This window comes from Ranitomeya imitator, chromosome 5, assembly GCF_032444005.1.
Source record: "Ranitomeya imitator isolate aRanImi1 chromosome 5, aRanImi1.pri, whole genome shotgun sequence".
NCBI lineage: Eukaryota > Metazoa > Chordata > Amphibia > Anura > Dendrobatidae > Ranitomeya > Ranitomeya imitator.
In genome coordinates, this window is record NC_091286.1 from 55,835,312 (window position 1) to 55,862,306 (window position 26,995).

The window sequence follows — 26,995 nt, forward strand, 5'->3', positions numbered from 1 at the left end:
ACCTTTTTATTTATGGTCATTTGAGGGATTGTTTTTTGAGACACCAGCTGTAGTCGTTATTGGTACCATTTTTGGATACTTTTGTGTCCCTTTTTTTCTTTTTTCATGTGAAGTGGCCAAAAAATATTGATTTGGCACATTCGATCTCTTTCCTTCATCCATCTTATAGTAGAAATATTATGTTTCATATTTAATTTTTTTACTCGGTCTGTATGTGTGTGTGTGTATATATATATATATATATATATATATATATATATATGTATATATATATATATATATATATATATATATACACTCTAATATATAAATATATATACCATATAAATTGTATGTACAGTGTGTGTATGTGTATATATATATGTATATACAGTGCCTACAAGTAGTATTCAACCCCCTGCAGATTTAGCAGGTTTAATAAGATGCAAATAAGTTAGAGCCTTCAAACTTCAAACAAGAGCAGGATTTATTAACAGATGCATAAATCTTACAAACCAAAAAGTTTTGTTGCTCAGTTAAATTTTTATAAATTTTAAACATAAAAGTGTGGGTCAATTATTATTCAACCCCTAGGTTTAATATTTTGTGGAATAACCTTTGTTTGCAATTACAGCTAATAATCATCTTTTATAAGACCTGATCAGGCCGGCACAGGTCTCTGGAGTTATCTTGGCCCACTCCTCCATGCAGATCTTCTCCAAGTTATCTAGGTTCTTTGGGTGTCTCATGTGGACTTTAATCTTGAGCTCCTTCCACAAGTTTTCAATTGGGTTAAGGTCAGGAGACTGACTAGGCCACTGCAACACCTTGATTTTTTGCCTCTTGAACCAGGCCTTGGTTTTCTTGGCTGTGTGCTTTGGGTCGTTGTCTTGTTGGAAGATGAAATGATGACCCATCTTAAGATCTTTGATGGAGGAGCGGAGGTTCTTGGCCAAAATCTCCAGGTAGGCCGTGCTATCCATCTTCCCATGGATGCGAACCAGATGGCCAGGCCCCTTGGCTGAGAAACAGCCCCACAGCATGATGCTGCCACCACCATGCTTGACTGTAGGGATGGTATTCTTGGGGTCGTATGCAGTGCCATCCAGTCTCCAAACGTCACGTGTGTGGTTGGCACCAAAGATCTCGATCTTGGTCTCATCAGACCAGAGAACCTTGAACCAGTCAGTCTCAGAGTCCTCCAAGTGATCATGAGCAAACTGTAGACGAGCCTTGACATGACGCTTTGAAAGTAAAGGTACCTTACAGGCTCGTCTGGAACGGAGACCATTGCGGTGGAGTACGTTACTTATGGTATTGACTGAAACCAATGTCCCCACTGCCAAGAGATCTTCCCGGAGCTCCTTCCTTGTTGTCCTTGGGTTAGCCTTGACTCTTCGGACAAGCCTGGCCTCGGCACGGGAGGAAACTTTCAAAGGCTGTCCAGGCCGTGGAAGGCTAACAGTAGTTCCATAAACCTTCCACTTCCGGATGATGCTCCCAACAGTGGAGACAGGTAGGCCCAACTCCTTGGAAAGGGTTTTGTACCCCTTGCCAGCCTTGTGACCCTCCACGATCTTGTCTCTGATGGCCTTGGAATGCTCCTTTGTCTTTCCCATGTTGACCATGTATGAGTGCTGTTCACAAGTTTGGGGAGGGTCTTAAATAGTCAGAAAAGGCTGGAAAAAGAGATAATTAATCCAAACATGTGAAGCTCATTGTTCTTTGTGCCTGAACTACTTCTTAATACTTTAGGGGAACCAAACAGAATTCTGGTGGGTTGAGGGGTTGAATAATAAATGACCCTCTGAAAAGACTTTTCACAATTTAAAAAAAAAATAAACAAAGAAATAACATTCTTTTTTGCTGCAGTGCATTTCACACTTCCAGGCTGATCTACAGTCCAAATGTCACAATGCCAAGTTAATTCCAAATGTGTAAACCTGCTAAATCTGCAGGGGGTTGAATACTACTTGTAGGCACTGTATATATATATATATATATATACATATGTGTGTGTGTATATATATATATACACACACACACACACACACACACACACACACACGCACAACATGTATGTGTATTTGTGTATATCTACTTCCTTGGACAAAGTTTTTACTATCCAGAAAAAGACATCTCCTCATTACATTTATCCACTTGAATACAAAATGTAATCCCATACGGGAAAGCAGGCAGTAGAAAAACATATAGAGTGTGTGTGTGTATGTGTATATATATATATATATATATATATATATATATATATATATATATATATATATATATATATATATATATATATATATATATATATATATATATATATATATATACTCATCAGCCGGCCTACCCCTATCCCCGCATGAACTGCATAGCAGGATCCACTTTGTCCAGTATTCTAGAACATTTATATATAATACAGGCGATATTGCCAGAATTTCATTCTAAATTACTTCTAGAAACTCGAATGTACAGAGTCCGAGGGAATATATGATGAAACTGTGGTTCAGTCTTAAAAGTAGTGTCGCTATTGCGGTGTCTTCTGTATTATTACTTTATACTGTAGAAATATATTGTTTTACACAAAGCAGTACCGTCCCAAACATTCATTTTAAGTTGGTCATCTAAAGAATTGGACAAGATTTGGTAGAGCTGAAAACCTCTATTCTGGATAATGGGGTGGAGTGTTCTTTCGGGGCGGTAGAAAAAGGCCACACTCCAGACTAGCAGATCCAGTGGCAAAAAATGCAGATTTTTACCGTATTTACCACATAGATGAAATGTTTCCGCCCATCTATTTTTTGGATATGAAGCTCAAAGGCTTCATTATTTCTAGGGATCAGGGCTGCTTTTTCTAAGGTCTTTGCATGTGTACACAACATATAGACATCCATGAAGAGATATATAGATAGATAGAGATATAACTCTACATATATATCACTCTACATGTGTGTGTATATACATATATGTATATTTATGCATGTGGATGTATACATATTTGTATGTGCATACACTGCTCAAAAAAATAAAGAGAACTCTAAAATACCACATCCTAGATATCCCTGAATGAAATATTCCCATTGCAAATTTTTATTCATTGCATAGCGGAATGTGTTCAGGGCCAACCGCACCTGCATATGGTCTCGCAAGGGGTCTGAGGATCTCATCTCGGTACCTAATGGCAGTCAGGCTACCTCTGGCGAACACATGGAGGGCTGTGTGGCCCTCCAAAGAAATGCTACCCCACACCATTACTGACCCACTGCCAAACCGGTCATGCTGAAGGATGTTGCAGGCAGCAGATCGCTCTCCATGGCGTCTCCAGACTCTGTCACGACTGTTACATGTGCTCAGTAGGAACCTGCTTTCATCTGTGAAGAGCACAGGGCGCCAGTGGCGAATTTGCCAATCCTGGTGTTCTGTGGCAAATGCCAAGCATCTTGCACGATGTTGGGCTGTGAGCACAACCCCCATCTGTAGACATCGGGCACTCAGACCATCCTCATGGAGTCAGTTTCTAACCGTTTGTGCAGACACATGCACATTTGTGGCCTGCTGGAGGTCATATTGCAGGGCTCTGGCAGTGCTCCTCCTGTTCCTCCTTGCACAAAGGCTGATGTAGCGGTCCTGCTGCTGGGTTGTTGTCCTCCTACGGCCCCCTCCATGTCTCCTGGTGTACTGGCCTGTCTCCTGGTAGCGCCTCTAGCCTCTGGACACTACGCTGTCAGACACAGCAAAACTTCTTGCCATAGCTCGCATTAATGTGCCATCCTGGATGAGCTGCACTACCTGAGCCACTTGTGTGGGTTGTAGATTCCGTCTCATGCTACCACAAGTGTGAAAGCACAACCAACATTTAAAAGTGACCAAAACATCAGCCAGAAAGCATTGGTACTGAGATGTGGTCTGTGGTTCCCACCTGCAGAACCACTCTTTTATTGAGTGTGTCTTGATAATTGCCAATAGTTTCCATCTAGTGTCTGTTCCTTTTGCACAACAGCATGCGAAATTGATTGTCAAACAGTGTTGCTTCCTAAGTGGACAGTTAGATTTCACAGAAGTTTTACTTGGAGTTATATTCTGTTGTTTAAGTGTTCCCTTTATTTTTTTGAGCAGTGTGTATGCGTGTGTGTATATGTATATGTGTGTATATATATATATATATATATATATATACAATTAGAACATCATCATATTACCACACTTGTAGTGCAAAGCTCTCCAAACCAATATTCCAATGGCTCCAATAATATGTGAAAAAAAGGAAAACAGCACACAGAAAAAAAGGAAAAGTGGGCTTTTAATGCCTGAATGGCGTGGCAACGTTTCGGATGTATATATACATACACACTAGTGTGTGTGTATATGTATTATATATATATATATATATATATATATATATATATATATATATATACAAAAGGAACAGCCAGACAGCACCACTGCCAGGAAGAACAAAGTGGGAACCGCTCACCTGTGTGGAGCCAGGATATCTGATCTTGGGTGCGTAGCTCCGCTGGAGAAAAGTCCATATGAAATAATGAATATATAAGAAAATAGAGCGCACTCGCCGATCATCCAGTGCAGGAATCTTTATTCAAACATCGTGCTGTACATCTTCACGACCGGGGGTGCTGTACAGAGAGTGCAGCAAAGCGGGACGACGGCCGTTTCACGCCTGGCTGGCGCTTCAACGGGTCAGATGTACAGCACGATGTTTGAATAAAGCGATCGGCGAGTGCGCTCTATTTTCTTATATATTCATTATATATATATATATATATATATATATATATATATATATATATATATATATATACTAGTGTGTGTGTATATATATGTATATATGTGTATATATATATATGTGTATATATGTATATATATATATATATATATACAGTGGGGCAAAAAAGTATTTAGTCAGCAATAGTGCAAATTCCACCACTTAAAAAGATGAGAGGCGTCTGTAATTTACATCATAGGTAGACCTCAACTATGGGAGACAAACTGAGAAAAAAAAATCCAGAAAATCACATTGTCTGTTTTTTTATCATTTTTTTTGCAATATACTACGTGGCTGGGCAATATACTACGGGACTGGGCAATATACTACGTGACTGGGCAATATGCTACGTGGCTGGGCAATATACTACGTGACTGGGCAATATACTACGTGGCTGGGCAATATACTATGTGACTGGGCAATATACAACGTGGGCTGTGCAATATACTACGTGGCTGGGCAATATACTACGTGGACATGCATATTCTAGAATACTCGATGCGTTAGAATCGGGCCACCATCTAGTATATATATACAGTGGAGCAAAAAAGTATTTAGTCAGTCAGCAATAGTGCAAGTTCCACCACTTAAAAAGATGAGAGGCGTCTGTAATTTACATCATAGGTAGACCTCAACTATGGGAGACAAACTGAGAAAAAAAAATCCAGAAAATCACATTGTCTGTTTTTTTAACATTTTATTTGCATATTATGGTGGAAAATAAGTATTTGGTCAGAAACAAAATTTCATCTCAATACTTTGTAATATATCCTTTGTTGGCAATGACAGAGGTCAAACGTTTTCTGTAAGTCTTCACAAGGTTGCCACACACTGTTGTTGGTATGTTGGCCCATTCCTCCATGCAGATCTCCTCTAGAGCAGTGATGTTTTTGGCTTTTCGCTTGGCAACACGGACTTTCAACTCCCTCCAAAGGTTTTCTATAGGGTTGAGATCTGGAGACTGGCTAGGCCACTCCAGGACCTTGAAATGCTTCTTACGAAGCCACTCCTTCGTTGCCCTGGCGGTGTGCTTTGGATCATTGTCATGTTGAAAGACCCAGCCACGTTTCATCTTCAATGCCCTTGCTGATGGAAGGAGGTTTGCACTCAAAATCTCACAATACATGGCCCCATTCATTCTTTCATGTACCCGGATCAGTCGTCCTGGCCCCTTTGCAGAGAAACAGCCCCAAAGCATGATGTTTCCACCACCATGCTTTACAGTAGGTATGGTGTTTGATGGATGCAACTCAGTATTCTTTTTCCTCCAAACACGACAAGTTGTGTTTCTACCAAACAGTTCCAGTTTGGTTTCATCAGACCATAGGACATTCTCCCAAAACTCCACTGGATCATCCAAATGCTCTCTAGCAAACTTCAGACGGGCCCGGACATGTACTGGCTTAAGCAGTGGGATACGTCTGGCACTGCAGGATCTGAGTCCATGGTGGCGTAGTGTGTTACTTATGGTAGGCCTTGTTACATTGGTCCCAGCTCTCTGCAGTTCATTCACTAGGTCCCCCCGCGTGGTTCTGGGATTTTTGCTCACCGTTCTTGTGATCATTCTGACCCCACGGGGTGGGATTTTGCGTGGAGCCCCAGATCGAGGGAGATTATCAGTGGTCTTGTATGTCTTCCATTTTCTAATTATTGCTCCCACTGTTGATTTCTTCACTCCAAGCTGGTTGGCTATTGCAGATTCAGTCTTCCCAGCCTGGTGCAGGGCTACAATTTTGTTTCTGGTGTCCTTTGACAGCTCTTTGGTCTTCACCATAGTGGAGTTTGGAGTCAGACTGTTTGAGGGTGTGCACAGGTGTCTTTTTATACTGATAACAAGTTTAAACAGGTGCCATTACTACAGGTAATGAGTGGAGGAAAGAGGAGACTCTTAAAGAAGAAGTTACAGGTCTGTGAGAGCCAGAAATCTTGATTGTTTGTTTCTGACCAAATACTTATTTTCCACCATAATATGCAAAAAAAATGATAAAAAAAACAGACAATGTGATTTTCTGGATTTTTTTTTCTCAGTTTGTCTCCCATAGTTGAGGTCTACCTATGATGTAAATTACAGACGCCTCTCATCTTTTTAAGTGGTGGAACTTGCACTATTGCTGACTGACTAAATACTTTTTTTGCCCCACTGTATATATATATATATATATATATATATATACACACACACACTCTATATGTTTTTCTACTGCCTGCTTTCCCATATGGGATTACATTTTCTATTCACGTGGATAAATGTAATGAGGAGATGTCTTTTTCTGGATAGTAATAACTTTGTCCAAGGAAGTAGATATACAGAAATACACATACATGGTGTGTTTGTACATGAATATATATATATATATATATATATATATATATATATATACACACAAGGTGGTAAAAAAATAGATGGACAGTATGTGTAATAGGGTTATGAAGGGTGAGGTTTATCAAACATGGTTTTTGGGGTTCAAAGTTCTCTCCACACATCCAGAGAAGTTACATGGGGGGGGTCTAGTTTCCAGTATGGGGTCACATGTGGGGGGTTTCTACTGTTTAGGCACATCAGGGGGTTTGCAAAAGCAACAAGACGCCCGCACACCATTCCATCAAAGTCTGCACTCCAAAACGTCACTACTTCTCTTCCAAGCTCCGAGTGTGCCCAAACAGTGGTTTACCCCCACATATGGGATATCAGCGTTCTTAGGACAAACTGGACAACAACGTTTGAGGTCCACTTTCTCCTTTTACCCTTGGGAAAATAAAAAAATTGTTGCTAAAAGATCATTTTTGTGACTAAAAAGTTAAATGTTCATTTTTTCTAAAGGGGTGCAGTTTTTAGAATGGTGTCACTTTTGGATATTTTCAGCCATGTAGAACCCTCAAACTGACTTCAAATGTGAGGTGGTCCCTAAAAAAAAAAAGGTTTTGTAAATTTAGTTGTAAAAATGAGAAATCGCTGGTTCACTTTTAACCCTTATAACTTCCTAACAAAACAAATTTTGTTTCCAAAATTGTGCTGATGTAAAGTAGACATGTGGGAAATGTTATTTATTAACTATTTTGTGTCACATAATTCTCTGGTTTAACAGAATAAAAATTCAAAATAAATAATAATAAATCAAATTACCGTATATACTCGATTATAAGCCGAGATTTTCAGCCCATTTTTTGGGGCTAAAAGTCCCCCTCTCGACTTATACTCGAGTCATACCCAGGGGTCGGCAGGGTAGGGGGAGCGGAGGCTATCTAATTATACTCACCTACTCCTGGCGCGGTCCCTGCAGTCCCAGCTTCTTCCAGCGCTGCATATTCTTCCTGTACTGAGCAGTCACATCGTACTGCTCATTACAGTAATGAATATGCATATTCATTACTGTAATGAGCGGTAACTGTGACCGCTCAGTATAGGAAGAATATGCGGCGCCGGGAGAAGCAGGGACTGCACCCCGCCAGGAGCAGGTAAGTATATGGGGAGGGGGAGCGCAGCGCTGCGCGATATTTACCTCTCCTCGTTCCGGTGCGGCTTCGTCATCAGCATCCTCTGGCAGTGACGCTCAGGTCAGAGGACGCGATGACGTGGTCAGTGCGTGCCCTCTTCTGAACGTCAGTGCTAGACGGAGCCGCACCCGAACGAGGAGCAGGGGAAAGTGCCGGGTCCTGAGCGACGGAGAGGGGAGTATGTTATTTTTTTTTTATCGCAGCCACAGCATATGGGGCAAGTGACTGTATGGAGCATCTTATGGGGCCATAACGATTGTGCAGCACTATAATAAGGCAAGTGTCTGTATGGAGCATCTTATGGGGCCATAACGTTTGTGCAGCACTATATTGGGCAAATATCTCTATGGAGCATCTTATGGGGCCGTTATTACCCTTTATGCAGCATTATATGGGGCATATTTTAATATGGAGCATATTTTAATATGGAGCATATTATGGGGCCCATGAAACTTTATGGAGCATTATATGGGCTCCTGATTCAATATGGATATTCAAAAACACTTAACCTACTGATGTCTCAATTAATTTTACTTTAATTGGTATTTATTTTTACTTTTGACATTTACCGGTAGCTGCTGCATTTCCCACCCTAGGCTTATACTTGAGTCATTAAGTTGTCCCAGTTTTTTGTGCCAAAATTAGGGGGGTCGGCTTATACTCGAGTATATACGGTAAATGTTATTATTTCCTGTCCACCTACTTCTGGACCACCCTTTATGTGTGTGTGAATATATATATATATATATATATATATATATATATATATACACACACACACACACACACGCACTCTACATACAATATATACGGTATATATATTAGTGTGTGTCTGTATGTATGTATATATATATATATATATATATATATATATATATATATACCGAGTAGAAAAAAATAAAATATACCATAATAATATTTTTACTAGAAGTTGGATGAAGGAAAGAGAGATCGAAAGTGCCAAATCAATATCTTTTGGCCACTTCACATGAAAAATAAACAAATAAAAAAAGGGACACACAAGTATCCCAAAATGGTACCAATAACGACTACAGCTGGTGTCTCAAAAAACAATCCCTCGAATGACCAAAAATAAAAAGGTAAGGCTTCCGGTTTATGGACAAATTTTAATTCTGTAAAACATGGTTTGTGTACGAACCATGGATTGGTCATGGTTGAGTTCAGGTCGGGAGACCGGTGGTCAGTCCATGCATCATGTTTCATGTTCAAGGACTTGAACTTGAGATCACTTGAGCAATGCGGAAATATTGCAGATTATTGTAGAATTAACAGTATTCTCCACAAACATGGCAGCCACAGGGCTTTTACTAGTCCCCAAACTGCCAGGACACTGTTGGTACCCTTCATTTGCTCCATTGGGGGGGCCAGTCGATGGGTGATTGTCACTGAAGCATCACATTCACTGCCTAATGTCGGGCGCCAGCATCTGCAATGTACGGGTCTCCCGTTCTATACATCTTGTGCCATCTATCTGCCATATACTGTATGTGCGGCGCATGTCGCCAAGGGGATAAACTGGTTTTCTGAAAATACATTATTTAAACAGACTCTAAAATGTGGTTGCGTTCTAGTTGTCTGAAACAATTTATATAAAAGGCATGATAAAGGTGCGTACAGGCTCGTATGCAGAATTTTGACTCTATTCTTGTCTGCTGTGATTTTACTGCCTGCTTTCCCATACAGGATTACATTCTCCATTCATCATGTGAATTGTTTGACAAATGGATAAATGTAATGAGGTAAATGTCTTTTTCTGGATAGAAAAACTTTGTTCACCGAAGAATATTGGTCAATGATTTAGAAGAATTGGTGTGTGCAGATGGAATTTTATCTGACTAAATTTGTTTGTTTTTTTCTAAAAAAAGATCACTAAATCTGTGTGCATGAGAACGGTTAGCAGTGAGAGCAGTCAATCTCTTTAAATTGAGAGCTTGCCGGTGCGTTGCTGAGGACCGCCATCTTGATACTTCTGTGCAGATCAGACACAGAATGAACTTCAAAGAAAACCACAATTTTACTGTATAGTTCAAAGAATAAGGCCACGTTCAGTATGTGGTCAGTATTTTACATCAGTATTTGTAAGCCACGACCAGGAGTGGGTGATAAATACAGAAGTGGTGCATATGTTTCTATTATACTTTTCCTCTGGTTGTTCCACTCCTGGTTTTGGCTTACAAATACTGATGTAAAATACTGACTGTGTGACCGTGGCCTAAGGTATAAACAATCAGATGATCGCTGCTTCAAGTCTCCTAGTAAAGTTTAAAAAAAAAAAGTTTTTTTAAAAATATAAAGATTTCACCCGCCACACTTTTATCGCTTTAAAGGTAAAGATATCACAGTGTCTGTAAAAGTCTGGTTTATCAAAATATAGAATTACAGTATTTGCTCGATGATTTAGAGCAGTGTTCCCCTAGTCCGGTCCTCAAGAGCCACCAACAGGTCATGTTTTGAGGATTTGACAATTGCATCACCTGGACAAGCAAGCATTCAATCACCTGTGCAATACTAAGGAAATCCTCAAAACATGACCTGTTGGTGGCTCTTGAGGACCGGAGTTGGGGAACACTGATTTAGAGGGAAAAAAAATCAAACCAGTTTTTGTTTTTTCAGGCCTCCCTAAAAAATGGCAATAATAATAATAATCGATCAAAACGTCATTCGTTCAAGTATCGGTAAAACCTTCAGTTTTCCACGAAAAAAAAAAAAATTTACAAAATCCTCACAGCTAGATCAACTAAAAAATAAAAATGTTTTTAATGTTAAAAATTATTTACCGTAAATATTTAAATGTCGTTTTGGCTGTATTGGGGGCTTGATGTTTGAAATACTGTAAATGAAAAAGACATATGGAAAAAAAGTAACAATAGAAATTACTGTTACTCGCCCAACCCTCCTTGAAAACAAATATGTATGAGATATATAAAAATAATTGTTATGAAAGAAGAAAACATTTGTAAATGTATTTTAGTGGTTCTTTTGTAGTCCTAAATAATGTGAAAAGCAGACACGATTTTCCTTTAGGGTATGTGCACATGTATCTGAGGGCTGTGGATTTTCCTGCGGATTTATCGCGTTTTCTATTGCGGATTCCGCTGCGGGTTTACACCTGCAGTTTTCTATTGGAGCAGGTGTAAACCCGCAGCGGAATCCGCACAAAGAATTGACATGCTGCGGAATGTAAACCACTGCGTTTCCGCGCGTTTTTTTCCGCAGCATGTGCACTGCGGATTTAGTTTCCCATAGGTTTACATTATACTGTAAACGCATGGGAAACCGCTGCTGCGGATCCGCAGCGTGTTCACATACCCTTATTCTCCCACTAATATTGACTAAAAAATAAAACCAAGTATTACTGTAACTTGAAAATGAAGTTGTAGGCATCACAAAAGAAAGATGCAAAAACTATTTGATCTTTAACTGGGTAAGTAAAAAAAAAATGTATGCAAGCTTGGTGTCTCCGTAATTATACTGACTGGGAAAAATCATGTTTCCAAGTATTTATTTATTTTTTTTACAATACAATAAAATCAAAACCCTCCCAAAAATGATGGATACTGTTTTTTTTTCACCATTTCATCCCAGTTGGGTTTTTTTTTAACCAGTTTTCAGTACATTGAATGGTAAAACTCCCCCTAAAAAAAACTCATACAGCTATTTCAATGAAAATTTTCAAAAGTTGAGAGTCTTGGAAGAAAGCGAGAAATAAATGAAAGAGCAAAACCGAAAAATTGCCCAGGAATAGAAAGGATTAAAAGTAGCAAGGAGCTCTTCTGTGCAAGAAAAGCAAAGCTACAATACCCAAATTCAAGCTTCAGCTGCTTTGTGCTGAAGATCACACTGGGCCCGGCGTTGTGACCTCCACTAATCAACAAGTAACAGCAAACCAACGTAGTTCAATTCAGACTGCAATGCACGGACTGGCCGGGGCTCTCCCGACCCGATCGTCACAGCTTGATATTTTTCTGAGGCTGTCACGCTCAGGTCGGGAAAGCTGCGGGCTCACCATGCTCATGACTATTTACGCGAGCCCTTACAGTGTGAGAACCTCATCTAACTTATTTTAATAGTCTCATGTGTTATGTAGGTTTTGTTGGAGTTTGTCTAACATTTTGTCATGTCTTTTTTATTTATGACCTGAAAACATAAAGGAAAAAAAAAACTCTAGTTTTTTTTTCATTGAACATCTAATTCAAGCCTGATCAATTTGAGATTCTGGTAGGAGTACTGTGAGGCACTGCTTTTTTTTAAGGCTCCTTAACCATTTTAGTTCGAGTCTCAAATTAGTCTTTATGTAAATGTTTTAGAAGTCCATTTTGATACAGGAAAAATATATATCTTTGAACTCCGCCCCCACCTCCCCGCACCTCACAATAGGGCAGCGTATGCGCTGGAAAAATGCATCCGCTGCCCCCGTCGTGCGGCGCATTCACTGCTAGCGCCGGTACGTCGGCCCGATGCACTGCGACGGGCCGAGTACGACGCTAGTGTGAAAGAAGCCTAACTGAAAGGATGGTAACAAATTGCAAGTTTTTCGAGACTACTCAGGGCACTTCATCAGGCGTAGACTAACACAAAACCTGAAGAGTCACATATTTATGCACACAGGAATAATGCATTACTTGCGACTTACCATATTTTCAGTTAGCCATTAAAAGGTATCAACCACTGAGGACTCACAAATTATAATATTTTGGAAATCCATTGTCATAAAAATACTGCCACCTATCGCCATCCTTAACCTGTCTTATTACCAACCAATCCACTGCTCTGATACTTTAGTGTTATGGCTCATGCGTATAGTGCACAGACATAGGGCAGATGGCAATATGAGTCCTTTTTAAGCATGATACAAATTTTTATTTATTTATTTTTTTAATCTGAGAAGTTTACAGTTGAACCAATATGATTATGTGTGTTATTCTGGATTCATGTGATATGGAAGGTTTTCCAAATTACCCAAATTTACAAAAATCGGTTTCTCATTTAAATAAATAAATAAATAAACCTTTCACCCCTTATTCCCCGCTGATGGTTGACGGCCTCATCAGTCATGTACCATACTTCTGGCCTCATGACTCCTATGCCTGATAAATGCGTACCCCCTTGTCACATGCGTGATATCTTATAGAATGCTTTCTAGTCAAGGAACTCAAAGATGTCTGCGGAATCCGGACCGTGTTGATTCTTCTCATTAACCTCATCATGTCTCTTTTCATATTTTGTGCTGAAAGTGTTTTAAACAAGTTCCTGGTATTTAAAATTATGAAATACATGTTTGATTAGTTTATTTTTTTCTTTACGTCATGGATCCAAATTATTTGGGAAAATTATATGCAAACATGTTTTCAATCAATTTAACAAAATGAATAAAATACATCAAGTAAGTAAAATATGCCATAGAGACATTTAGTAATTTGTTGGTGGAATGATGACCGATAGTTAGAACTAAGGGACGTCCATCAGTCCCTTCTTTTTAAGAGAACAGTTAGAGGCCTGAGAATCCTCACCCAACTCTATATTTTGGCCAAATTATTCACGCTCACAAGAGACTTTGAGGATCCTTGATGCTGGATGCGAACTGGTGTTTGGAGTCAGTCAGGAGAAATGTACTGACTCCAGCTTTCAAGAAATTATATTTATATTTATCTGTCATTAATATTGTATAATTCAACTTTTCAATTTACCTCTACTTAAATATCCTCTCTGATCTCAACAATGGAGGGATGTTTAATTCCACTGTTTACAGCTTGTTGCCGGCCACTTCTGCGCTCCTCCGATGATGCAGAGGCAAATCTGCTGGATGGGAGAGCGCACAGTTTAGGCTCGAAGGACTGAGAGGGAGTTCACTACTAGACACGGATGCAGTCATCTAAGCCTGAAGAAGCCTGATGTCACCATCTTAGTACAGTACATTTGTTTTTACTACTTATTTATGATGGAGTCAGAGTCTGGAAAAAATAGGAGTCGGGATCAGAACTTTGGCTACTTTGGCAGCCCTGATAATGTTTTACTGATGAAGCCAAGGTGTTTGAATTTTTTGGTTGTTCTTAATTAGTGGGACAAAAAAGTATTGGAACTGATGCCAAAATGATCTATATGAAACATATGGAAACAAATAGGCTTCATTGCAAAACTAATTCCTTTGGGTTTTTTTCCACGATAAAGTCCAAAATTAAATATGTCCTAAGTTGTTTTTTTTCATCCTTTTTGTTCACATATTTTTTTTTATTGAATTTAAACATTGAAGAAAAACAACTAGACTAATCAACCCCACAACCCAATCCTTAAACCCACCCCTCTTCACTTGTCGATACATATCCAGTTTCACCCCATCTGAGAAAACTATCTCGTAATCAAGAAAATTACTATTTACATAATGACATGAGCGATTACCAAAGAATCCAGACATTTCCACAGCACTTTATTGGATCATATATCTCTATTCTTATGTATAAGGAAAGAAAAACAGGGGTTGGAAGGATTGTGGGGGTGGGAAAAGGGAGGCAGGAGAGAATCTTTAACACCGCAATATATGATCCCCAATTAGATGAAGAGGGGCAAGTCCCAATTCTTCAAACCATGGGGTCCACAAAGCTTCATATTTTCTAATTGTATATATATTCTGGTAAACAATTTTTCTCCACTGAGATAATCCAATTGATGAATTCTCTTTTAGTAGGTTGAAGTTCTTGTGTCCAATGTTGTGCGATAAGCTTCTGAGCCGTATATAACAAACTAGTTGCTGCCATCTTACGTGGTTTGGAGGCATGAAGGTCCCCAACATAACCCAAGACACGCACAACCGGGGAAAGATCCACATGCAAGTTATATACCCTATTGCTCAGTGTGACTACCCCACTACAGAAGCACAGTAAGGCCACGTTCACACATTCAGTGTTTGGTCAGTATTTTACATCAGTATTTGTAAGTCAAAATCAGGATTAAAAGTATAATAGAAATATGTCACCATTTCTGTATTTTTCACCCACTTCTGATTTTGGCTTACAAATGCAGATGTGAAATACTGGTCAAATACTGAATGTGTGTACGTTGCCTAAGGGAAAGCTGTAGTATCCTTTCACGTGTATTCCAGCAGTCCTCTTCTTTCATAGGGTCCAAATTCCTTTCCCATTTCTGTTTTTTTTTCCTTTTTATAAAACAAGGTAAACTTTGTAGAAAGAAATAATCTATCTTGCATCTAAATTCTTGCATAATTAATTTTCACTCACATGGTAAAAAAAATCCTCCATATTCACATAGAAGAGCACCAAAGGGTTAAAATGCACAACGAAAAGTCTGTCAATGAGCCTACATTTGTAAACCTACAGACGCCATTTGTGAAATGTCATATCCACTTGTGTTGTCATCAAAGAGACAGCAAAATGTTGAAGTTATTCTTTTATATTTTTGACTGTCATATTTTCCATTGTAGCTGAAAAGATAATTTTACATGACTTCACTCTAGGAAGGGTGTGTTTCACTTACAGATATGTATATAGTGCCTGAAGTGTCGAAATCACAATCAAACTGTTTCGCTCGGCACCATTTGTGTCCAGACAGAAGACTAGCGCCGTCGCTCCGTGCTAGATTCATAGGAAGGGGCACGCCACAGGCTACGGCTCAATATAGACTGCTCACTATGTGTCTACGAGCTGTCAGCTATTACTGACATCAAAGGATTACAAGTAGGGTGGGGAACATACAGTATTTTTTACTTTAAGACAAGGCGCATGTTCTCCACTGCCGGGTCATAAATATTGTCATATTAAAATCCCATTTTTCACTCTTTATGTACATTTACAGTGCATTTGTCATCGGCACAAAATGGTATATTTTTTTTTACTGTAGTTGTTTATTTCTTTGTGATATATTTATAGCCGTATTTAGATGGCAGCGCTGTCAAATATGCGGGACATTCACACCTTCAGTCATTTCTAAACTACATTGTCCTTACTGTCAATATAGACAAGATTCTTCTGTGAAGACATATTTTACATCTCAAAATACTTCTGTGACACACCGATTAATTCCAAAATTCTACTTTTTCCTATTTTAGTTGTTTTACAACATGCAAAGTAAAGAAAAAGAAACCTAGGAAAAAGTAGAAAAGCAAAAAGGGTTAAAGGGAACCTGTCACCAGGTTTTCACCATATAAAGTACGCCCAGCACTTGTAAGCCCTCTGTAACAGCATTCTAGAATGCTCCATATATGTCCTCAATCCCCGATGCAAGGCACAAAAAAGAGCTTTTATTATACCCACAGACGGGCAGTCCGGTCAGATGGACTTCTCTCGACTTGTTGCGGGACCTCCTCTCTCTACGATTGCCGTACTCCTTCCCTGCTTCTTGTGGATGACATGTCCTAGGTCATCCACAAAGTGTCCTCCATCGCGTTTCTGCGCAGGCGCACTTCTCTATAGTGCACATGCGGCGCCTTTACTTCTGGGTCATTGGCACTCTTTGGCCTTTCCCAGCACATCCACATTACAGTACTTTGCTCTGTCCTCGGTAGGGCAGAGAGAAGTATGCCCAAGCAGGACCGCCATTAGAGACACTGGATGACGTATGACGCGTCATCCACATGAAGCAGAGAAGGAAGATGTAGAACATAAGAAGAGAGGAAGCACCGAATCAAGACCAGAGACGCCCATTGAACCGGACCATGCTGTCTGCTTAAGGGATTGGGGACATATAGTACATACAGCTTACTAGTATGCTATAAAAGAGGGCTTAAGGATGCTGGCCATACTTTATATGGGGAAAACCTGGTGACAGGTTCCCTTTAAAAGTAGAAAGATGCTCTTAATGCATATGCAATTAACTTGGCGTTATGACTTATTATTAGTTATGAGTTTATATTACTTTTGGACCTGAGACATTAAATCATGGTGGAAAATCAAAGCCAGGTTTAAAGGGAACCTGTTGTTTTTAGCAACTAAACTGCAATCACTAACACATGTTTTTTAATCAATCATTTCCAAAATTCACTTTATATATTGTAGAGCTTTGTACTCACTCAGCTGCGGTTGAGGTAGGCACAGGAAGCGTTATTGCTGCAATGTCCAGCCAAGTTTATTCAAAGTTCATAAACTGATCAGGATGGCAAAAACAAAACAGCCTTTTCCGGCACAAAGTGAAAACATAAATGAAAAAGTCCATACAACATACAGCGGGTCCGCCCGCTCAGGATAGTGTCTGGTTCTTTAGGCCTTGGCACAGACCAACACAAAGGAGATCCACACATCTCCAGCTCCAAGCACTTGAAACACTCAGCCTCCATTTTTTCTGCCATACCACGCCCCTGGGGATTTCTGAATGTGGCTCTCAAACTCCATACTGAATAAGTCAAGATTTCTTGAAAACTTTGCTTCCAGTTTTTCATCATTTGTATATTATCCTTTCCCTACTAGGTGTTGTAATTTCAGTGTAACTATAATTATCAGCGAGGGTGGGGGGAAATTGCTAAATAGTAAATCAGAAAGTTGCTTGTTTTTACAAGCGCTGTTCAATTATACCCTTCAATGAAGATGGGATAAACACTTTAGAGAAGATTTTGTGAATCTCGCCCTATTGCAACCACTTTCTATATTTACGAATATGCAGACAAGAAATGGAATCCAGACAACAATGGACAAAGTGTTGCCATGGGGCCAACATTAATTAATAACTATGATGATTCGGTTTTCCTCACCTTCCTTCTATGGTTTTCTTCCTGTCGACTCGTAGTCCTTCACTTAAAGGGAAACTGTCATGTCATTTTTAGCAACTAAGCTGTCTCCAGTGCGTTGTTAGTGATGCAATGGGCATCACTAGCACTTTATTTCAATCGCATGCGCACAGTGAGTGAAGCTATGTACATATACCGAGATTCAATGCTCACTTTTTTCACCAAAAGCACAGCATGCTCTAGGTATGGCTTTTCTCCCATAGATCAAACATGTATTACTATGTATTCTGTTTTTTTGTTTGTTTGTTTTTTACCTTACAAATCTTGTGCTTCTGAGAATCCTGTTAGTTACATGATCTATGAATGCCATGACTTGTAAACTTTTTTTTTTAATCAGATAGGATTTTTATTGAGTTTTTCCGAATACAACATAAACATTAAAATACATTGTCATACAACCCCCCTCCTCCCACCCTTTGTTCGTTCTAAACCTCGCTGATACAGTTTAATAATTTTTGGCACAAATATTAAGAGTCTGCACTATTTTCCAAAGTTAAATACACAAATATTAGATATCACATTATCAATACAAAGACAATGAACATGTACATAGAAACGTGGGATCAGATTGTTGTATTCTTATCATTTCGTGATGTGCTCAAATCTATTTCCCATAGACACATATTATTCCAGTGTAACTAAGGACTTGTAAACGTTAAACCATTTTATTGGAGTTTTCATATAACAAATGATCTTGAACATCCTTCTAAGGCTCCCTTCACAAGTCCTTATTTCGTGTCCGTATGTGGTCCATTAGGACCGCAAATCGGACACACGCAAACCCATGGTATTCAATGGTGGTGTGCACATGTCGGGTTTTTCACATGGACCATGTGTCTTTGTGAAAAACCTGCAGACATGTCCTTATGTTTATCAGCAGCACGGGCCTCAAAAAGTCCCACACACGTGTGTCATCAGCGTGACACATACTGGCAGATGGGAAAAAGTGGTACAGTTCACGCTGTTCCCAGGCACTGGGTGCTGAAAACAGCTCTCAACATTGTTTCCTGGTCTCCCTGAGATCAGCGCAAACAGGTGACAATGATGGGAGTTGTATCCAGCACCCGCTGTGTACATAGTATGTAAAATTAGGAATTAAATTTAATTGAGCCAGCTCTTCCCTCTCCTAGTGTATCCTCACCCACCCCCTGCAGACTGTGAGCCCTCACGGGCAGGGTCCTCCCTCCTTATGTACTCGTGTGCCTTGTTATCTGCTCATGTTTAATGTATTTGTCTATATTTGCCCCGTATTCACATGTAAAGCGCCATGGAATAAATGGCGCTATAAAAATGTATAATAATAATAATAAATTGAGCATGTTGGGGTAGGATGAAAGAGGAAGCTTGGAAGATAAAACCAAATAATCTAGATGAACTCTGGGAGGCATGTTAGACTGCATTCTTTGCTATTCCTGATGATTTCATTAATAAATTGTATGAATCATTGTTGAACCACATGGATGCAGTCCTTCAAGCTCATGGAAGTCACACAAAATATTAAATATGACTCTAATAGCACCACAACTTCATTCACCAATGTTATGCAACATATGTTTGTATTTTAAGTTAATTATTTTTTTGAATATCACATTACTTTCTGTGGGCGACAAAACTTTTGTCTTGCCAAAATCTGACCATTCTGTGTCCATTAACTGATGAATATTTCTGCATTGATGCCAATTTATTTTCTTTACCTAAACCACATTTCGGAGGGTTTCAGCTTTCAAAAGAATAATTTATACAACCAATGGATGAATTTAACGTCCGGTTATAAGCTTTTACTTACATAACATGAATAAGCGACATAACTTCTGTCAGGGAGTGTACAGGGAAGTGTTAGCATAGAAGAAAACCATTGCATGCTGATTTAATTTTTTTTCATGCTTTAAAGGGAATCTGTCTGCAGGTTTTTGCTAAGTACCATAATGTAAATCTATCATGATGTAGTGGCTGAGAGCCTGATTCCAGCGATGTGTCACTGTGTGTTGTAGTTTCAATAAAATCAGTGTTTTATCAGCAGGAAATTAATAGCTACCGGACTACATATCCATTATTTCTGTACACATGTTCAAATATTACTTTCGATCCAGTGTTTGACTGTTTTCTACTAGACTAACACTTCCTTATATTTTATATATATTTTTTAATTCTATAAGGATTATGTTGTATTAAAAGTATTGATTTTTTTCTAACTTTTTATCATTTGGTGTGCATCAATTTGTGCGTAGGTGTTCATTATATTTCAGGAGTATCACTTCCTTTATTCTTGTTTTTTTTCCTTAAGAGTATATGTATATCCATATTATGCTGTAATTGGACATTCATATTTATAATTGGACATTTAGTATTGAGCTAATATATAATTAGCATCTTGAAAAGGTGTTGATTAATTTATTATTCAGTCTAAGTTAAGAGACTTTTGATTTGGGTATTATAATTCAAAGTTAATAAATTGTAGGTTTATTTTTTTTATTTTTTGCCCAAATTATTTTTGATGAATTGATATCCCGACTATACATATGGAATAATATTGGGCCTCGGGAATTTAGTGCTCGGTTATTATTCTCTGTGTTGACGTCTAAGGGCGTGTTCACAAATTGAGCATTCACAGCTTTTTTTATCTTCTGTGTGCGCAAAAAAACGCAACGTTTACTGTCCCAGCTTAAAGAATGGAATTTCCAAAATGTCACCCACATTCTGCGTTTTTTCCTTGCCTGTTTAAAGTCGCAATACTTTTTCAAAATTTTCAGCATGTCAACCTTTTTAGCTATTTTTGCAGCATTTTTTTTTACCCATTTAATCAAATCCCTAAAAAACACAACTAAAAACAAATCAATCAAGGATGAAAAACGGACATAACGTACACATAATGTTTTCTGCCTATATATTCATGCAAAATAAAAAACACTTGTGACACTTGTCCACTTTTTCCCAGAAAGAGTCCCTCACTTCTCATTTGGTTGTGACTTGTATTACGGCTGAGCCCTAAGTGAGTAGGACTGAGTACAGTACCACGCAAAACTGAGCACCAGACAACATTTTCTACTAAAGCTTTTTTTTTTTCTTGCATAATGTATTTTCACTAACGCATCCAAGCATTTATTTATTTTTTTTTATCTTTGCAGCCAAGTCCATTACCAAGTCCAACCCTCGGGAGACAACCCAATGCCAGCCAGTCACTGCTCGCATGGTGCAAGGAAGTAACAAAGTCCTATAGAGGAGTAAAAATAACGAACTTCACCACCTCCTGGAGGAATGGTCTGGCGTTTTGTGCAATATTAAACTACTTTAGACCGGACTTGATGTAAGTATGGAGACCTATAAAATCCACTTTGAAAGGAAATGCCAACATACCTATACTATGTTCTCCTAGGGAATGAGGAATGCCGATTTGCAGGGGGTTAATATCATGTACCTTTTGACTATCAATGTTCCCCATTCATTTTAAGCTGCCATCTCATTTATGATGTTCCTTTGCCTTAATCCTATAGAAACTACTGACCTCAAGATGCTATTAAAAATTTTGTTCGTGTTGAAATGAGATGAGAGAAATAAGCCCGTAGCTCTTTGAACACTGACGACAAGGGATTACCACATGGCAAATTTGGCTGTCAAAGCTCGTCCCTGGCCCTTGCCGCCTATTTTAGACAAAAAGCTGTAGGCGCTGAAAACAGCCATATTCATATTGTTTATTAATATATTTTTGTCCGTTTTAATTTTCCACACTATTAGTTTTGTTGATTGAATTGCTGAAAAATTACTCCTTGCCATACGATTTTATTCTATGACTTTTTATTTATTTATTTTTTAGATGAAACTTGTTTAAAAAAAATATACTGATTTTTTTTTAAATATCAAATTTTGTTTGTACCGACTTTGCCATTTTCTCCTTCAGTGACTACAAGTCCCTCAATCCTCAAGATATTAAAGAAAACAACAAAAAGGTAAGAGCTGAAAGATGAAAACTTTGCTCAAATTGGAATGGTTTTATTTCATTTAAAAACACGATTAATTAAAAAAAAAAGGTTTTACAAAAAAATGAAATAAAGTGTTGACACAAAAAAAAATTGATCCCGTGTTCATCATATATCATAAAATATAGTGCTACGTGCTTCACTATCTGGCAAATATGACAGATCCTGCCATACAGGTTCCAAATGGAGCCTCCGATGCATGTGTGAACATCGCCTCAGGGCTCTCTAAAAAAAAAAACACGCAGGCGGCAGACCTGCGTAAACGGAAATGCAGGACGTCTTTTCAGTAAGAAATCCATGATCATCGGTACCATCTTGGAAGGCAGCGCACGTCTCCCAAACTGAGCATTACAGCCTCATATTTCTATGAGGCGGTCATGCTTGGTTCAGGATATGGGCAAGTCAGTCCAATCATTCCTGTCCAAGATGGGACCGAAGATCATGGACGTCTGAAATAACCCTAAGGAAAATTTGACACTCGCGGCCCCTCACCATGCCATCTGCTTTACTAACATTTGTGACAGAACGGCTCGTTATAAGGATCTCATTGATAAAAGCGCGGTCCTATAGTAGAGTCACCAGTGTAAGTCTTGATGCTTCTTCCCTCCTAAATCTTTAAAGACTGTGAGTGTTATTAATGGAAAGTGGAAGGAACCGCGGCAATTATGCCACAAAGTGGAGACCACGTGATATTAGAGACCGGGGTGGTCATTGAGTCCTGAGGAGCTTAGTGCGTAAAAGTCACCAATGCTCTGCTGACTCCATAACTGCAGAGACCAAACCTCTCCGATACAAAAACTTTGCTCTTGGGGTTTCATGACATGCAACAATGCCTAGTTTTGGATGGGTTAGGGGAAAGCAATTTTCAACTAGACTCTGTAGTGACGAATCGCTCTTCTCTTTTTGGAAGTCGTATTTACAAGTCTTGGTTGGGCAGATGCCAGATGAACGTTACCTGCCTCACTGTATTGATTCAGCTGTAAAGTTTAATGGAGGAGGGATAACGCTCCGGGGCTGTTTTTCCCAGGTTAGCCTAGCTTCTTTTGTTCAGGTAAAGGGAAATCTTAATACTTCAGCATCCCAGGACAATTATAGCTTCCAATTTTGTGGATAAAGTTTTAGGAAGACCCTTTTCTGTTTCTGCATGTCTGCCAAGTGCACAAAGTAAAGTTCATAAAATCATGGTTGGGGGAGTTTGGTGGAAGAACATTACTGACCGCCATGCCAACCAACACATTTCGGGATAAAATAGAACAGAGATTGCGAGCCTAGCCCTCCCCTCCAACATCAATATCTGACCACACAAAAGCTCTTCGGATGAACGAGAAAAATTCCCATAGAGATACTCCAAAAACTTCTAGGAAGTCTTCCCGAGAGAGGGGAAACTTATAGCTGCAAAGTTGCCAATTCCGTATTAATGCCCATGGATGGGATGTCGTCAAAGCTCCTGATGGTGTGATGTGAAACTGCAATACTTCTGACCACATACTATATATATATATATATATATATATATATATATATATATATATATATATATACAGTATATATATATATATATATATATATACAGTATATCACGCACGCACACATTACAGACCAAAAGTTTGGACACACCTTCTCATTTAAAGATTTTTCTGTATTTCCATGACTATGAAAATTGTACATTCACACTGAAGGCATCAAAACTATGAATTAACACATGTGGAATTATATACTTAATTTAAGTTGTTTCACATTTTTTTGTTATGTCTTATATTCTAGGTTTTTCAAAGTAGTCACCTTTTGCTTTGATGGCTGCTTTGCACACTCTTGGGATTCTCTTGATGAGCTTCAAGAGGTAGTCACCGGGAATGGTTCTCAATTCACAGGTGTGCCCTGTCAGGTTTAATAAGTGGGATTTCTTGCCTTATAAATGGGTTTGGGACCATCAGTTGTGTTGTGCAGAATTCTGGTGGATACACAGCTGATAGTCCTACTGAATAGACTGTTAGAATTTGTATTATGGCAAGAAAAAAACAGCTAAGTAACGAAAAATGAGTGGCCATCATTACTTTAAGAAATGAAGGTCAGTCAGTCCAAAAAATTGGGCAAACTTTCAAAGTGTCCCCAAGTGCAGTGGCAAAAACCATCAAGCTGTACAAAGAAACTGGCTCACATGAGGACCACCCTAGGAAAGGAAGACCAAGAGTCACCTCTGCTTTTGAGGATAAGTTTATCCGAGTCACCAGCCTCAGAAATCACAGGTTAACAGCAGCTCAGATTAGAGAACAGGTCAATGCCACACAGAGTTCTAGCAGCAGACACATCTCTACAACAACTGTTAAGAGGAGACTTTGTGCAGCAGGCCTTCATGGTAAAATAGCTGCTAGGAAACCACTGCTAAGGACAGTCAACAAGCAGAAGAGACTTGTTTGGGCTAAAGAACACAAGGAATGGACATTAAACCAGTGGAAATCTGTGCTTGGGTCTGATGAGTCCAAATTTGAGATCTTTGGTTCCAACCACCATGTCTTTGTGCGACGCAGAAAAGGTGAACGGATGGACTCTACATGCCTGGTTCCCACCGTGAGGCATGGAGGAGGAGGTGTGATGGTGTGGGGGTGCTTTGCTGGTGACACTGTTGGGGCATGCTATTCCATCCGGTTTGCGTTTAGTTGGATCATCATTTATGTTTCAACAGGACAGTGACCCCAAACACATCTCCAGGCTGTGTAAGAGCTATTTGACCCAGATGACCTGGGCTTCACAGTCACCAGATCTGAACCCAATCTAGATGGTTTGGGGTGAGCTGGACCGCAGAGTGAAGGCAAAAGGGCCAACAAGTGCTAAGCATCTCTGGGAACTCTGGGAACTCCTTCTAGATTGTTGGAAGACCATTGCTGGTGACTACCTCTTGAAGCTCATCAAGAGAATGCCAAGAGTGTGCAAAGCAGTCATCAAAGCAAAAGGTGGCTACTTTGAAGAACCTAGAATATAATACATAATTTCAGTTGTTTCACGCTTTTTTGTTAAGTATATAATTCCACATGTGTTAATTCATAGTTTTGATGCCTTCAGTGTGAATGTACAATTTTCATAGTCATGAAAATACAGAAAAATCTTTAAATGAGAAGGTGTGTCCAAACTTTTGCACTGTACATGTGTATATATATGTATATATATATATGTGTATATACAGTCATGGCAAAAAGTATTAACACCCCTGCAATTCTATCAGATAATATTCAGTTTCTTCCTGAAAATGATTGCAATCACAAATTCTTTGGTATTATTATCTTCATTTAATTTGACTTAAATGAAAAAACACAAAAAGAATTGTCCTAAAGCCAAATTGGATATAATTCCACACCAAACATAAAAAAGGGGGTGGACAAAAGTATTGGCACCGTTCGAAAAATCATGTGATGCTTCCCTAATTTGTGTAATTAACAGCACCTGTAACTTACCTGTGGCACCCAATAGGTGTTGGCAATAACTAAATCACACTTGCAGCCAGTTGACATGGATTAAAGTTGACTCAACCTCTGTCCTGTGTCCTTGTGTGTACCACATTGAGCATGGAGAAAAGAAAGAAGACCAAAGAACTGTCTGAGGACTTGAGAAACCAAATTGTGAGGAAGCATGAGCAATCTCAAGGCTACAAGTCCATCTCCAAAGACCTGAATGTTCCTGTGTCTACCGTGCGCAGTGTCATCAAGAAGTTTAAATCCCATGGCACTGTGGCTAACCTCCCTAGATGTGGACGGAAAAGAAAAATTGACAAGAGATTTCAACGCAAGATTGTGCGGATGTTGGATAAAGAACCTAGACTAACATCCAAACAAGTTCAAGCTGCCCTGTAGTCCGAGGGTACAGCAGTGTCAACCCGTACTATCCGTCGACATCTGAATGAAAAGGGACTGTATGGTAGGAGACCCAGGAAGACCCCACTTCTTACTCTGAGACATAAAAAAGCCAGGCTGGAGTTTGCCAAAACTTACCTGAAAAAGCCTAAAACGTTTTGGAAGAATGTTCTCTGGTCAGATGAGACAAAAGTAGAGCTTTTTGGGCAAAGGCATCAACATAGAGTTTACAGGAGAAAAAAAGAGGCATTCAAAGAAAAGAACATGGTCCCTACAGTCAAACATGGCGGAGGTTCCCTCATGTTTTGGGGTTGCTTTGCTGCCTCTGGCACTGGTCTGCTTGACCGTGTGCATGGCCTTATGAAGTCTGAAGACTACCAACAAGTTTTGCAGCATAATGTAGGGCCCAGTGTGAGAAAGCTGGGTCTCCCTCAGAGGTCATGGGTCTTCCAGCAGGACAATGACCCAAAACACACTTCAAAAGCACTAGAAAATGGTTTGAGAGAAAGCACTGGAGACTTCTAAGGTGGCCAGCAATGAGTCCAGACCTGAATCCCATAGAACACCTGTGGAGAGATCTAAAAATGGCAGTTTGGAGAAGGCACCCTTCAAATATCAGGGACCTGGAGCAGTTTGCCAAAGAAGAATGGTCTAAAATTCCAGCAGAGCATTGTAAGAAACTCATTGATGGTTACCGGAAGCGGTTGATCGCAGTTATTTTGGCTAAAGGTTGTGCAACCAAGTATTAGGCTGAGGGTGCCAATACTTTTGTCTGGCCCATTTTTGGAGTTTTGTGTGAAATGATCAATGTTTTGCTTTTTGCTTCATTCGCTTTTGTGTTTTTTTCATTTAAGACAAATTAAATGAAGATAATAATAACAAAGAATTTGTGATTGCAATCATGTTCAGGAATAAACTGAGTATTATCTGACAGAATTGCAGGGGTGTCAATACTTTTGGCCATGACTGTATATGTATGTAGAGAATATATATATATTAGAGAATATACATACTGTATATATTAGAGAGCGCTTAAAGGGAACCTGTCACCCCGTTTTTTGAGATTGAGCTATAAATACTGTTAAATAGGGCCTGTGCTGTGCGTTACTATGGTGTATGTAGTGTACCCTGATTCCCCATGTATGCCGAGAAATACATTACCAAA

At 39.2% G+C, this 26,995-nt stretch overlaps 1 protein-coding gene across 7 annotated transcripts in view; it reads left to right on the plus strand.

Moving 5' to 3' along the window:
* Positions 1-26,995, plus strand: part of EHBP1 (EH domain binding protein 1) — a 473,001-nt gene that overhangs the window by 202,779 nt on the left and 243,227 nt on the right. For all 7 annotated transcript variants that reach the window (XM_069768694.1, XM_069768687.1, XM_069768690.1 and 4 more), the window contains 2 exons: positions 21,137-21,315; positions 21,907-21,955. In XM_069768694.1, coding sequence (XP_069624795.1) covers positions 21,137-21,315; positions 21,907-21,955 — 228 coding nt within the window. The remainder of the gene's footprint in view (positions 1-21,136; positions 21,316-21,906; positions 21,956-26,995) is intronic.